The following is a 16483-nucleotide window of genomic DNA, read 5'->3' as shown; positions in this document are numbered from 1 at the left end:
ATGCATCAATCATCTGGAGGCTGGCATGTAAGTGGCTCAGAAAGAAGAAAGAAAGAAGAGAGAGTGGGTCACTTGTCTACACTACTACTCATTGTCTGTTGTAGGCTCTAGGGCGGGCTTAGACGCTCATATCTGCTCAAATGAGCTGTCAATCAAACGGCGAGCGTTCAGGGATAATGGTGTCTGCTGTGAAATGAGAGGAGCTTTTTCACAGATAAAAGCAGCGACCTTTGCTCATATTGATCTACTTTGTTTTAAGGCAGTTTCTCAAAGAATGCAAAAAAATTGATCTACAGGATTCTAGCACATAGGCACAAATTGTCATTTTTTGTGATACTCGAAAATGGAAAATTTGTGTCCATGTTCATGAATCCTGGAGATTATATTTCGCGACAATTTCACGAACTGCAGTGACACTATGTTGTATTCGGAGTCCTTTACATCCTTTACATCGTCATGGTGAAATACAAACTCTTACCAATTACCAGCAAAAATACTGCTGTAAAGCTGTTGGAGGAGGAGACGGAGGAAAGATAGCAGATGTAATGTTGTAGCTATATCAGTGTTGGGTGGTGTCAAGTAGATAGACGTCTCTTTTATTAATTATTACCCAGAGACATTAGAGAACCAGTGTGCGTAACACAGACAGCATCTGTCTCAACTTGATCACACACACACAGAACGCACACTGCCCTCTCATCTCCCTGATCCAGTGTAATTAAGGCCCACAGCGATGGAGAGATTATTTTCTATTTCCAAGTCAAAGGAAGCCAGAGAGTGAGAGATTAAGACGGAGTGAGAGTGAGAACGATTGAAACAGCGGAAAAATGAAATAGATGTCGAGATAGAGCGCGCAGAGACAGATATACGCTCCAGATGAGGACAGAAGTTATTTTTTAAAAAACTTTTACTCTGCGCAAGCACATTTCAAGACTCGCGAAGGTCATCTGTCCATCTTTCTCTCCACTTTCTCCGTCAATCTATTCTCACTTCCCTGTTCTCTCCTCTGTCTCTCATCCTGCCAACCCCCCTCCTCTTCTCTAATCTGCCGTTCGGCTTCTTAACCGCTGCAGATGTCTGGAATACTTCACACAGTCGCACTGACACCTCCAGCTGTCAATTCAACTCGCTGACTGCGTGTGTGTGTCAGTAACTGATGGCGGTGTCGTGGAGTTGTATCAGAGTGTGTGTCAGCCCGTGCTGCAAATCAGCGGTTGCATCAGTGTTTACATGTGCCGACCCCCGTGTGTGTTTGTGTGTGAGTTGTGTCTCATGTGTCACAGGCTGAGCGTAGTGGCCGTCGGTGTGTGCATGCGTGTGATTTCTCTAAGTGTGTGTCAGCCAAGCATGTAAGTGAGTGAGGTTCAGCTCCTCCTGCAGCATCAATAAAGCATCGGCATGACCTGTTTTGATAGATGGACGAGGAGGGAGGGAGGAAGTGTGTGCGTCGTGTGCGTTGGCGCTCTGAGGGCGAGGAGAGGCAGCAGCCGGCGGATGGAGCGAATGAGGTGAAGAATGATAAAAGATGTTTGGTGGAGGCAATTTAGTCGAAAGGGTGTTGATGGTTCAATAAGCCTCTCAGACAGAGATGATATGAGCCTGAGAGAGAGGGAGATGTAGGGCTTCCTCTCCAGTCACTTATCATCATAGAGTAAACAACCATCCATCTACACAAACACCAAGAAATGCAGAAATGCATTTTTTTTTTTGCTTTTAAAAGGACATCTTTATATAACTTGTATCATTTTCAGCTCCCTCTAGCTACGCTTTAAAGTAATTTTAAAAAATTAGGGCAAACTTAAATGATCGGGATCAAAACTGCAGATACAGTTCGATTTTCAGGAGGAATTGCGCCCGTTTCAGCAACTTTTTAACCGCAATAAAGCAACTCCTGTCATAAATATAAATTTGAGTAGGCACGGAAAGGTTTGCCAGAGCCATATGTGCTTCAAGGAAGGAAATAATGTAATCCGTTTAGTCAAATCTCATCACACAGAGCCAAAGAGCCACAGGTTTTCCAGCCGAGCAACATTAGACTAACAAACCCCGAAGCTAAGCTGAAACTACAGAAGCGAATGAATTACACAAGGAGAAAGTTGTGGTAAATAGACTTTTAGCACTTTTTAAGTCTTGTTTTCTACCTTGCTTAGTTTGCCAAGCTGACTCTCCAAGTTCTGACTTGCCAAACCAGCCTAAAGCGACGTGGGAAAGCTAGTTAGCAACGCTGACTTTCCTTGATTTTATATTTGTTATCATGCAAACCTTGTGAGTTGTATATGGTAAACTCTTTAAGGAACAGTTAGACATTTTGCTTTTTCACCTCCTGGCCGAGAGTTTGTTAAGCTGACTAGCTTAGCTTAGCAGAAACACTGGAGTTGCGGGAAAACAGCTCACCTGGCTCCGTCCAAATTAATTCATTGATTGCTGAGCTTTAAAGATTCTTCGTTTTTTTGGAGCTGTTTCGCCATGTTTCCACTCTTCATGCTAAGCTAAACCAACCTGCTGCTGGCGTTAGCTTCATAATTAACGAACAGGCATCAGAGCGGACACTCAGACTAAAGTCATATGAAGTTATATGAAGGCGGAGCCCTCTCAGTCGGAGCAATATCAGGCATTTATGATTTTATGTTACACTATTGCTTTTATTCCGGGCTCTTTCACAAAACTTTTGATATATCACTACATTACTAGATCCAGAGAAGAGATGGACAGAGAGAAAAGGTATAGGCTAGACTAAATTGATAAAATATTGAATAAAAAGAGATAGAGAAAAGAAAGGACGAGACCCTCTGGAGGGTTTATCTCCCTCCCAGAGGAGCAGACAGTATTATTTCAGCTCCACAGTCAATATCTGAAAATAGAGAAACCATGCAGCCCCCTCCAACCGCCATAAGCTTTTCCCTCTGCTGTTTTGTCTGCAGTCACTGCTTGCTCTTTACCGCTGTATTTCTTCGTCTCTCTTTAGATTTTCCCCTCATCTCTCTATTTCCCTCTGTGTTTACGTCTCGCTCGAGCCTCTCTCAATTCTGTTTTGGTCACTGCACTGTGGTATTGAGATGTGGCGTGAGCTGTGAAGGCTGGACGTTTGAAAAAAAGAGACCAGGTCAGTCGCGGCAGTTATGAAGTAAAACAACAAAATATGTCATTGTTAATGTTATTTCCAAACCCTCCAGTGCTCCAACTAACTGTGGATTTTGTTAAACAGAGCGAGGGTAGCTCTTTTCCCCTGTTTTCAGGATTTTATGCTAAGCTAAGCTAACTGTCTTCTGGTATTTCCCAAAATAACAATAGCTTCAGTGGCTTGAGGATGCATAATGCAAAAACACAACTTGGAATGAGAGGAGAAATTAAGCCAATTGCTGCACGCCATGCATTTATTCCAACATGGTGTTGCATAACGTTGACTCACTTCTTCTTCTTCCCTGTCATGTATTTTGTATAACCACATTTTCTCCGCATGCTTTCATTCGTCCAACTAAAAAAAAACAAAACTAACCCACTTTTATTTGAGGGTCGTCTGGGGGTCACTTAGTGTGAAATTGTCCCCCCGGATGATGACATTCGTGGAACGCTGAACCCGCAGCGAGTTGCTTAAAGCTTAAAGAAGATTATGTAGCTGTAAAAGAAGCGTGGCCCAAAGGGTCAGTTCCCTTTATGGTCCCACTTTGGAGACGATAATGATGACGGATGACAAGAAAGCTTGAATGAACATCCTGATTCAGCACTTGCTGTATGAGCCATCAGCAACTAGAAGTGTGAGTCAGTGATATCTGAGGCCATGTCAAGAAATGGTGGAGTCCACGCTGAAATGTCTGTTCTCATGAGTGTTTGTGAGCCATTTCAGCGAGCAGGTTTACAGTATGTCACCAGGCAACATTATTCCCATTGGTAGTGCTGTTTGAAGTTCACAATGCGAGTAGCAGAGCAGAGCAGAGCAGCAGAGTAGGGGAGTGGGGAGTTTTTGGGTGGCAAGGACGATTTTTACTGTGGCTGAAAATGGTGGTTTAGGCCGAGAAAACAGGGGACCTATGTCGTTTTGAGGAAGAAATCTCGATACTGTTTTACTTTGTTTATATGTGGCGGACCCTGCCACCTCTCTAGCTTCAAACAGTGTTTGGGGATCGTTATTTTCCTCTGAGAACAGCTTGTTTATTCAGTTGTGGAAAACATAAATGTGTCTGAGTTTGTATTGTTACCTCATTAATATTGCAAATATTAAGTATCTTCTTTGATATTACCGTTATCACACTAGGAACCAGTGGAAGGAAAGTTTAAGAGCAGCTCTCAGGGAAAGACACCTCGATCAAGGCCCGGAAGAACAAGAGAGAATGCAAAGAGTTAAGCTATAAAACACACACACACGTGCACACACACGCACGTGCACACACACAAAGATGTTGGCAAACCAAATCCGAATGTGAAAGCAAAGAAAATTGACTTTGTTCTACACGACCTTCACCTGACACAAGAGAAAGACCAAGGAGAAAAACAAATGTGCAATTGTTTGTGCATGAGCATGCGGGCGTGGGTGTGGGCTGACCACCACGCTGTTTAAAACTGCGTCAAAAGCACAGATCGGACCGAGCTGTGGTGAGGAAACCTTGAGCTCTATCGCACAGCCAGACATCCAGCTATCAAACAGAAGCCGACTCAAAGAAAATATGCACATATATCCTGTATCAGGTGGTGTCTTAAGAAGTAAAGGCAACTCAAGCCTCCTGACAAACAAAAGAACCACATCTAAAATAATGAAGTTAAAAATATCACTGTAATCCTCTCGTGGATGCACTTTCCCTCAGTGCTCGCCTTTGCCTCACTTGCTAATTTCCTACAGCGTCTTTTGATGACTCACACAGGCCGTGCCAATTGTTACATTCAGCTGTGAGATGGAAATGTAGGTGGAAGGACTGATATTGAGAGAGTTGATACTGGCAGAACAATGAACAAGGAAGTGAGACTTTACATTTAGAAAAGTGAAAGTTGTGTCTCCACCGGGCGAAAAGTGTGAAAAATATCAACGACTCGAGAAAAATGGGACCAGGAACACAACATGCTGCCTTTTAACTGTGTCGCTGTACCTCAGCTCTGTTTCTCCGACGTGATTTTTTCAAAATAAAAGATCTAAGATTTATAGGATTGTGGAAGATCCTTTGGGTGACTGTGCTGCTGAGTCAAAGAGCGCTGTGAAAGCCCAGCTAATTATAATGGATTCCTCATCTCTCTATGTAAAAGTCTAGGTTGACATTACTTTGCTCCACTTTCCAAAAATAAGCTACTAAATAACCCATCGGGACAGTTTCGCTGGCATAGTCTGAACCTAGTCCCCCCTCACATATTCTTTCATAACCGCCTATCAGTTTCAGTATCCTGAACAAAAATCTTATTCAAACATGGCTCCCTCTGTTCTGCCTGTGGACGATGAATCTCTAATTCGCAGCACAGCAAGCTTTTACGACCAATATTGCGCAATGTCGTTTTTGCAGCCCAATCGCCCGGGGGGGGAGGGGTTGTGGTGGTGTTATTACAAGCCGACACAAGAGCGTCAAGTGGTAACAGGTAGGCTATTTTAAGCCAAATCATGATGTTTGCCTCACCCAATCTAGTGGTTTATGTGCCAGACCATAAGCGCAGCATTGTGACGAGAGAGACATAGAAAATTAGCAGCAATGTCAGGTTTGAACTTATCTGTGGTTTTGCAGAAACGTACCTAGCAAACATTTTTTCTGGCGCTTGGGTTGATTTTTGCAAATCACGGAACATTTGGTTAGAGTTTGGAAGAGATCGTGTTTTGGCCTAAAATACCAACTTTGACAACACTGGGTTTTGTGGCGTAAACACAGCTTGAAATTGTTCCGAGATCTCCTAAAAGATATCCAGTAATGTCACACTTACAAAAGTTGAAACACAGTCGTGAACTGTGGTCACCGGCTTGACAGCCTCAAAGGTCCCCAGGCAGAACCACTACTGAGGATGCTGAGGTCATGTCCAGGGCTTTTTCCAGGAGTTTAAGAAGCATGCGGGAGTTATTATTTTGTTGCCAGTGTTTTATTTAATCACCACCCACTGAAAGTGAAGCATCTTCAAATTGAGTAAATAAAGTGTTTCTTTATCCTACTTCTTTGGCTGAATAAGGCATTTGAAACCTTTCAATTACCTGATTATCCAAAAACTTGCACTCTCACATGTTTGCAGTCGTGACTTCACTGTTTCTATGAACCTTGTCCCCGGTTTGCAGTTTTTCATAATCTGACTGCATTGGAATGATGAGCAACAACGGCTCTGTTCGATAACCCGTTGACTGCTTTGTGAAGGTTAATTAAATTAAATTTTTCGCTGGAAATGAAGCCTGAGAAATGCAACACCAGAACACAAAAGAGATAATAGCGGTGACTGTTTATGACTAATAAGTTTGAAGTCGTAAAATCATTCAGGTCTGTGAGAATGAATCACAGCTCCTCTCCTGCACTTTAAAGTGGCAATTAAAACTTTTCATCACAACCAAATTACCCAAGTAATAACTGGAAACTGACCAATGGCGTGAATGCATTATCACGATGTTGATTATCAAATCTACAAAGCATCGAATATAAAAGATTACAAGCTGCTTCTGTTTTAATTAAAAACTGCAGTGAGAGATCAATGAAAATATCACAACTGTATATCTTAACCCCACGCCACGTTCACAGTGTTGCATGATTTCTGGCTTCGCCACCAGTTTTCCTGTATAACAACAAATAGACTCCCTTTTTGGCTCCATTCATGGCTGTGAAAGCGGATCAGATTTTCACGGACTGACGTCAAAGCCGGACCGAGCTGAGCCGGGCTGAGCCGGGACTGAAGTCCTCACAGTTAACTGCTGTCAGGACGTCTCCTCTGACAGGGGAGCTGTCAGCGCTGCAAGGACCACACAAACACACACCCTCGCACAGACACCTGACCCAATTTTCAAGCTGCTACACCATCCAACAACAACAGCCAGAGAGAGACATCAACAGACAGCCAAAAAAACAAGAAGCATCACAATCCTCTCCGTCCCCTCCTGGCAATCTGCACCTCCCTTCTCTTCCTTCCCTCTGATTTTCCCTTTCCCTTCCCCAAATGCAAACAACTTATTTTTCCCTTCCTGTGTTAATGCTTCCAGAGGCCTGTCCTCAATCCACTGGGAGTGAGATATCATGCCCAGACTTTGTCACAAGCAACCGCAAAACAACCCACAAATCCAACTCTTAACCCCTCGCCCTGCGCCAGTTCTTCTTCCAGCCCCGGCAGCTCAGAGAAGAGCCAAGCCTCAGTTCCAAGCCTGGCCTCGGGTGCCAAAATTCAGACTCCGGACACACCCCGACTCTCCACCTCTAATATCCAAACATCCCCCAGGAGCGTAACACCAAGCCTCAGCTGCACCCCTGTCCGCCATCCCTCCTTCAAGACAACCAATCGGGCCCCATTAGCAGCTCCAGATGCCGCGGTGTGCCAGACAGGATTAGCTCACAACAGGCCAGCGGGGTGGCAGATCCTCCCTCTCTCTCCGCCCTGCACCTTATCCTCTTTACCCTCCTCCTCTGCCTGCTCCTCTGATCCCCTGCCACCAACACACACACTCATGCATGCACACACTGAACGTTTTATTAATGAATACACAAAGGCCAGCGATGCTGCTTGTGCAGGGAATGTGTGCATCTGTGCATACAGCACGTTTACATAGATGTGCTAATTGAATTAGATGCTTAAAAAGAGACGGAATGAAACTTTAATGACCCCGTGGAGAAACAGGGCTGCTGGAGTAATAAGATAACGCACAGAGAGTAGAAATAATACATAGATCAAGGTGGAGTACGGAAACTCTCAGACAAATTAAAGGGACAGTTCACCCCAAAATCAAAAATACATATTGTTCCTCTTACCTGCAGTGCTATTTATCCATGTAGTTTTCTTGTGTGTCAGTCGCAGAGTTGTGGAGACATCATCCGTAGAGATGTCTGACTTCTCTCCTACGTGAATATAATTGAACTTGGTGGCTCTCGGCTTGTGTGGCTTTAAAAAACTCAAAAGCAGTGTCTCTTTCCAGAAATCATGATCCAGTTACTCTAGGCAATCCGACTTTGTTTTTTCGACATCATGAGATGTAAACATAAATTGCGTCCTCTTCGGCTGAGCGGTAACGTTACCGAGCTAAGTTTGCATAACTAGCTAGCGTCTCGTCCACGCTTCAACCTGCACAGTGATACAGTTGCAGGGTGTGGTTTGGTGGAAAGGAAATAGTCCCAGAAACTTTTCGCAACAAGGTCTGTGGATTATCTTGAGTAACCAGGTAATCATTTCTGGACAGAGACATTGCTGTTGAGCTTTTCAAATGTATTTTTTGAGCTCAGTGTCATCTAGTTCCATTATTTTGGAGGAAAGGCAGACAGCTCTACAGACGGCACCTCCAACTTACACCAAAACTAGACGGGTAAAGGCATGAGGAAAAATATGCAGGCATATTTTTCGATTTTGAGGTGACATGAACCTTTAATAATGCAATGGATACATGGGGGGTAAAAAAAGTTAAAAATGTGCATAATGTGTATGCTGGAGGAATCCTTTATGTCCTACCTGACGGACATTGAGAACTCTCCAGGGGCGCTCTCACTCTCTCTGACCAGAAAAGCCCCACACTCCCTGTGTCTGAGTCGACTCTCCGCCACACCGCGAGATATACGACCGGCGAACCAGCTGCATATAAAGACAAAAGGGAAGCGGGTTAAAAAAAGAAGAGATCATGCATTTGAAGTGTGTTGTTGTGTGGCATGTGCAGCTTCAATGCCACCGTTCGCACTTCGAACTCGAGAATGAAATTAGTTTGGACGTCTCACAACTTCTGATGCTTGTATTTTCAGCTGAAATGAAAGAACAGCAGCAGATCAATGCTGACAGAGAAATGAAAGAGAAGCTGACGGTATAAAAGGAAAATGAGCCCATTTTTGAGGCTATTTTTAAATACGCTGCTAAAAATGCACACAATACAAATCCCAGAATGCTGGATTTCAGTTGTCAGCTGTGGAGCGTAAGTAATAGTGTCATTTTTCATTTCTTTCCATTTCTTCTTTGCTCATTAGTCTTGCTTAGCAGAGCAGTTTGTTTGGATGCGTGGTTTAGCAGAAATTCTGCTTACGTGAACCTGTGCAGACTCATTACGGAGCCCACACCACTGGACCCTCTCGGTGAAGGTCATCAGGTCACAATTCTGAGCCTTTTTCTTTTCGCTTCGCGGCTCTTTAGCGCAGTGTGGAGGAGGAGAAGCACTCACAGACGCACATCCCGGCACATCTCCCCACGGTGCGCGCAAACTTAACTAGGCAGCTCCACCTGGGATGTACATCAGCGTTCATTAACGAGAGCCAGAGCCGCTCTAATGGCTGCGTTGTCAGTTTGGGGTTTTGTCACACGGAAAAGTGGAACCCAGCTGGTGTAGGACCATCTGATGGAGACACAGGGTGTACCAGCAGCTTCACTGTAAACACACACACACACAGGCACGCACACACGGCTGTATCGTGTGTGATTACGTAAGGGCGAGCGAGTGAGTGTGTCCCTTTGGGTAGGCTGCCTTATGCCGGAGTGCAGATGTCCAAAGCTGAGCAGAAAACTCCCCCGAGCTGCAAACACTCGCTGATGAGCTGCTTAGATAGACCAGTGCTGGACGTGTGAAACGCATTCATGGAGATGCATGTGCTTGTGTGTGTGTGTGTGTGTGTGTGTGTGTGTACTTACGCGTGTGGCCGCAGGTTGATGTAGTTTTTTGGCACAAAGCCCTTCCTGTTGTGGAGCTCAGCTGTGTACCAGTTAGGATCATCCTCCATGTTTGTGATCTAGGAGCGCACACACACACACACACACACACACACACACACACACACACAAATGAAATATTACTCATAATGATGTTGACGCAGGCTATTACTAGCGGGTGAAAGGCGACTTTCATTCCTCTCTGGCCTCGCTGCATATCAATCTCCTCGCCGGGCCTCTCTTCTTCCATTATCCGCTACAGTGGCTTCCATTCATCTCTGCGCAAACCGAGGGCCCTCGACACACACGGCGTCCAAAACACACAAGATCATTGGCACGTTCAAAATGCCACACGAAGCCAATCGTGATTACACACGCATTAACCCATATGTTTTGTCGCTGCATATAACAGAGCAGAGGAAGAGAAAGGTCAGAGCGGTCATGTTAAATTACTTTCCCTGATGGACGACAGGACGCCTGTGAGAGACACGCTGTCACCTGATATGCTCCGGTGTGGCAGCTTTAATATTTACATATTTTACCCATTTCTTTTTTAATTTCTCTTTTTTCTCTTCTGTTGTCATTTTTCATTCGGCGTTCTGATCCAGCTGTGACATTCCTCGTCGTTTTGATATCTTTAAGCTGTTGTTTTGTTTGCTCTGCTTGGTTTGATAAACTCTTTATCTCTGCCTACAGAGCTGAGGTTCATTGCTCTCTTTTTTTTGCTTTTTAATCACAGTACTGCTGTGTTTTTATCAGTAAAACTCTGCAACACGAAGTTAAAAACGTGAATCCTCCCAGTAATGAAAAACGATGGTAAAAACTCCTTTTGGCGACGTTGCCCATCTGCCAAAAAGTTGCCCTGTCCCCTCTGTGCCTTCGTGAACTTCATTTCATGCACCATCTATTTTAACGGTTGCACCGTGCGAGCGTTTTAAAATGTGTTGCAGGCAATGGAATGATTTACTGCTCATTGCATCAATCATCGTTCAATCCTACAACTGAATGATTGCCCCTTTAAATCAGTCGGTGGTTTCAATGTCGGACGAACTGCGTTTTATTCGAATGAGAGGAGAAATCCCTCTCAAACGGCCCTTTGCTACATTCCAGGCAGGTTAACACAATACATTGGACCGTCCTATTGGATGATTTCTCCTGTCTGCTATCATTTATCCAACCCACTGTGCCACAGCCTCAGTTAATTCATCACCGCGACTCTGTGAGTCAGAGACGTTAACTTTTCTAACAAAAGTTTGAACTGAAACCCTCTCATCTCCGTTTCCCACCTCCCTCCCCGTGTCCTTTCAGATTTTGCTTCTTCATTCCGCTTTGTCAGGGTTAGATTACAGAACAGCTCATGAATTTGCAATAAAATCAATCTTCTTATTCTGCTTCCTCTCGACTGCGTCGTCACCGCCTCACCATTTATTAGTTAAACAATGAAACACAGCCAAATGAGGATGAGAGTTTGAGTAAAGTCCTGCATCGTGGAAAAAAAACCCCAAATGATCCTTGTTTTATTCATGTTGATTCCTTGGATATAACCCAGTCTTAGTCAGCCTCAGCTAAGTGGAATCCATTAATCATTTCTTTCTTTCCTCTACATGTTTATTTAGGATGCGAACAATTGGGATGTTTATCCACGGCCACTCCCACCAAGTTGGCTGTGAGTGTCTCAGCACCTTCCAGAGAAAACCAACGGATGCACACAATTAGCTCGAACAATAATACCCATATAAACCCCACATTTCTGACATGAACATCTGCACTCGGCTCTGAACATCTGAACAAAGCTCTTAATGAGGCTGAAACAAATCAGAAGATATCCTGGACCTGCCTCTGTAAGACTGCCTGCCTGTTTCTGGGCTTAGGAAGCACTTTTTCAGGATAATGTTTTGAATATAAGAGATGAATAATATACATGTATATTTCATCAACTCGCGATTTAGCTGATGAGACTGCTGATTGCGAGATTGTGTTCAAAACTACACTGGCTGGACCGTACTACCTGGCTACTCCCTATAATTTGAGCTGCTGCCACTGACAGAGGAGTCTGTCACACAATCCAAATCCACTTTTAATCCCACACTGTCACGTTCATGTGTTGGACAAAAGAAACCTGTGTTTTTGCGCTCTACTTTTGAGTCCCTCGTGTGAGATTGGCCTTCACCTTCTTTCAGTTAGTTTTTTTTTAACTATGAAGCTATTTTTTGTCATTTACTGTAAACATGAGTCAAAACTCTTACTCTAGCTTCTGCAGAACAGGACCTGAACAAAACAATGTAGACCAACAGGAAAATACACAAGAATCCTGCTGTTCAAGGCTGTAGACCATGGGGGGAACTTGCCACAACATTAACGGCATGACATTTTTGACTCCCTTTTTTGAAGATTAATATATGAAGGCTTGTGCACTGTGTGTTAGGCACAGCAGCGCCTTTGTTCATTTACTTCTAGGGGAGTTGGGACTGTGTAGGTGCTACAGCAGCGTATGTGGCAACTTGCTGTCGCAGAGAAGAGCGAAAAACCAGCTGGAGTATTTATCGATATTTCGATACTCTGGACCACACCAGTATGGCGTTCAACAATAAGTGTCTAGCGAGTAGAATATGCTCTGAATGTACAGGCTGTTTGCGAGCTGATACATGAATTGCATGTTATAGCTGGCTAACATTCTGACAGGACTTTAGCATGACATTGTGAGACAATAATCATTAAAATTACACTTTACAAAAATCGACAGTGATATAGCCCACAAAGCACTCATATTACATTCTAGGTTTCCACTAGAGATTCACGATATATCTCAGAGCATATTTGAAAATTTGGGGAAGTGTCCCCCCGAACAATATATATCATAATTACGGCCCTGCTCCTTTTATCTGCACTGGCGACAAGTTGTGTAAGGAGCAGCTCCGGGGCTATAAGAAAGCTTTTTAACTTGAAATAAATGAGCACCAATAAGTAGTGACTGGAAAGTATCTGACAGACAATTTTAGAATATTTCTTTACGTGATGGACATTTTGCTCCACACTTAGGATTTGTTATGACACTGTAAATGCCAGCCCATCTGCTGCTGCGAGCAGGACCGAACAAATGTGAAGAATTATTTAAAAGCACTGTTTGACCCACGTCTGAACCGGAGCAGTTTGGCTGAGAGGAGCCAGCACTTTATCCCAGTGGGCGGAAAGAAAAAAGTGGCACAAAAGCTGAGCGGTGTTTTCAAGCGGCGGCCCCGTTTTAGTGACAGAAATTGCGTCAGCGTGGCCATAAAGCATGAGTTCACTCTGATACTGCTGACCTAGCCGTCAACGCAAAGCAAAGGCTTATGTCACTTATGTTCACTGACCAAAGCCGAGAACTCATTTCAGTGTGATTTACTGGAAGGCTTTAATTAGTGATAGCTGCACACTAATACAGCAGGGGTTACTGAATCACATTTATTTACTGTAACAACTCTCTGATACGGCAACAACACTGAATGCCAACTCATTCTGCTGGCTGCATCCTGTGTTGACGCTCCAAGAAAATGACTTTCTGCAGAAAGCAGAAAAGAGAAGCGGCTTTATTCATGTGATGTCTAATACTGAAACAGAGTGCGCCTGAGATTAATAATATACCAGCCTACTGCATGCAATTAAAGGTAAATTTCACCCTCAGGCATTATTATCCTGTTAGACATAATACAATATGTGAGATCTTTTCCTCCACCTGCTTCTCTTCTCGTACCTCGGATTATTTATGTGAATACACAGAATACTTCGGAAACCCAACAGAGAACAGGCTCAAGCTGGTAATGTACTGTATGGTCTGCACCAGTGGCTATAGCGGTATCATGATAAGAGCAAGAACATCACGGGGACATAAGTCAGGAAAAAGTTGCGCTCCGGTCTGTCGACTGCAGCTTATACCAGCAGAGAAATTGATCTCGCTGTGTCTTCTTCCATTAACTTGTCCATCTACTGCAAGAGCATCGAACAGCTGGTGCCATAAGTCTATCAGAGAGAAGCTCTTGCTCTTTTAATCCTAGGTTTACTGCTGATGTCTTAGGGGGACAATTTTCTACTACAGTAATTTCCAGCTGTGCAGGATACATCTCAGGACAGCGCTCGGTTTGTTATGCGTCGGAAAAAACGCAACAGCTGCAGTTTTCAGGAAGTGTTTTGCATGCTGTAGCAAAAATTAGGTTGATTTAAAGGAGTGGTTGATCATTTGTGGGGAATATTGATGCCGCTGTCATGTGTCGGCTAAATCGCAAGCTAGAGCTAGTGGCCGGTTAGCCCAGCATGGCCTAAAGACTGGAAACGGGGAAATTTTTCTTGTCCAGGAACAGAAATTTGAGGAAATTAGATGTCTTTGCCGAGAAACAGTTACACAACAAATCACACCGAGTTATTTTTACAGTACACTGTTACGCTGCGCAAATAAAACAAATTAAATATAAGGTGTTATTTAGTGAGCTTTAGACATGCTAGTAGTTGGCTTTTGCTAGTTTGGACAGAACGACGCTTGCTATGTAGGTACTTCCCTCTGTTTCCAGTCTTTAAGCTAAGCTAGCCAGCTAACTACATATTTGCCACATATATTGGTGTACAAACATGAAAGTGGCACCAATTTTTTCACCAGCAAATGAGGAAATAAGTCAAACTATTCCTATAAACCAGCCTAATCTGGGCTAAATCTCATGCTCAGTTCAAAGTAACCGGTTTATGTGAAGAACTTTTCTTAAAACTCGAGGAAGTTAGGTGTCTTTACCGAGAAACAGTTACATAACAAACCACACCAAGTCATTTCTGCACTTTTATAACTAGCAAATTAAACAAATGAGATATAAACAGTTGATTAGCGAGCTTTAGACGTGCTAGTAGTTGGGTTTTGTCAGCTTTGGACCGAGCGGGCTCGGTATTTCCCTCTTTTTCCACTCTTCAACCGAAGCTAGCCAACTAGCCGCACATTTCACATACAAACGCGAGAGTAGCCTCAATTAAACTTGTCGAATTTGTGCCACACACACACTCTTTTTTAAATGCTGTTGTCAGTTGCCAACAACTTTCTCAATTAAAAAAAATGTTTGTAACTTTTAATTCAAGCTCAAGCTGTCATGCTGCTCTGTCTATTAGTCAGCACAGCAGCACCTGGATACAGAGTGTCAAGAGCTGTGGACGCTAAAGTTATAATTGCTGTAATTATCACAGTGGAGGCAGAGAGAGACACAGAGAGAGGTTAATCTGTGGGTCAACTACTTTGTCTATAGATAGATAGATAGATAGATAGATAGATATAGAGATAGATAGATAGATAGATAGATCTTACCTTCAGCATGTCACCCTTGTTGAAACTGAGTTCATCGCCCTCTGTGGCACGAAACGTATAGAGTGCCACTGCCTCCATTCCGACACCTCCTAACACACACACACACACACACACACACTCACTCACACACACACATATGCTGACACTGTGGGACCCCCCACCAATGCCCGTGGCACATGGAGTGGACAGAGGAAGAAATGAAAAAAAGAAAAAAAGAAAAGAAAAGTAAGAAAAAGAAAGAGATAGAGGAAGGGGATGCAATGTGGGAAAAAAACAAAAACAGATGGGGAGAGAATAAGAGGAGCCAGAGAGGAGAGGTCTCGTCTGTCCGCCGAGCCGGAGAGCGTGGAGAGTCTCAGAGCAGGAGGATGTAGAGAGAGTGTGAGCTCGGCGAGGGGAAAAACACGACTGGCTGCTGCTCAGCAACACACTACCATGAGTAAGAGAGAGAGAGAGAGAGAGAGACAGCAACGAGGGGCAAGGGAGTGGGAGGCACTTCCTGTGTATATATTTGTCTCACACAGTTGGTGTGGCTTCTGTGGAGTCGGTGTATGTGTGTTTCGTCAATCAGGTGCCTGTGTGTGTGTGTGTCGGTGTTGTTACACTTCTGTCATCGTGTGAACCTGCTTTCATTTCACACCTCTCGAAGTGAAGAGTGAGCTCATCCTGGCTGTTACTCATTTATCACCTTAACGGATTACAAATATAAAGGTCAGGAGAGGTTGAGAAGTAAATGAATAATTCAACCATAAATGAAAATATTGAGATGATTTTATTGGCATTCATGAAACAGCAGCTGTTACAAGGGTTTGACTTCCCTCGTATTCATATGCACACGTTGCATAAGTGGGTACCTGGGCGGCTGGGTGAACCTTGGCATGTGATCATATAGCCCAACTTAAGTCATTCGGTAAGTTTCAAAAAAGTTCCCCAGGGTGAAGTTGGATATAGCGGCCTGTGAAAAGCAAAAGAAAAAAAGACAAGAAAAAAAAGTTTGCAAGGGAAGAGCGTTTCATTTCAATACTGGAGGGACACACTCGAGATGAAAGCAAATCATCCTGACACACTGTGGGTGTAACAAAAGCTTACATGCCGCTCTACTTTTCTCCATTTCACCTGCAAGGAGGAACCGAAACAGACGTCACGTTCAAAGGTCTGCAGGTTTGAGACACGCTGAGGGGAATTATTGTTCCTTCCTTGCTTATTCTTCCCGTTAGGAAATGCTCAACTGAGCCACCAATTTCAAGGATGGAAACAGAGAAGAAGCTGATCAATTGATTGTCAAACTGCATTAAAGCGTTAGTATGTAACTTTTTACTACCTTCAAATAACAGCTTCAAAATCATTTTGATAGTACAGTGACTTATATCCAGGCAAATAGTGTCTATGTCTACACCAAAC

The 16483-nt window shown here is 43.7% G+C and overlaps 1 protein-coding gene across 1 annotated transcript in view; it reads right to left on the bottom strand.

Annotated features, from left to right (window-relative positions):
* Nucleotides 1-15492, bottom strand: part of grapa (GRB2 related adaptor protein a) — a 30868-nt gene extending 15376 nt beyond the window's left edge. The window contains exons 1-3 of the mRNA XM_084370407.1: nt 15083-15492; nt 9751-9848; nt 8593-8712 (exon numbers count right to left, since the gene is read on the bottom strand). Coding sequence (XP_084226533.1) covers nt 8593-8712; nt 9751-9848; nt 15083-15160 — 296 coding nt within the window. The 5' untranslated portion in view covers nt 15161-15492. The remainder of the gene's footprint in view (nt 1-8592; nt 8713-9750; nt 9849-15082) is intronic.
* Nucleotides 15493-16483: the final 991 nt, after the last annotated feature.

The sequence above is a fragment of the Pagrus pagrus genome, assembly GCF_965226575.1.
Source record: "Pagrus pagrus genome assembly, chromosome: 13".
In the NCBI taxonomy this organism is placed as follows: domain Eukaryota; kingdom Metazoa; phylum Chordata; class Actinopteri; order Spariformes; family Sparidae; genus Pagrus; species Pagrus pagrus.
This window is presented reverse-complemented; position numbering and strand designations above follow the sequence as displayed.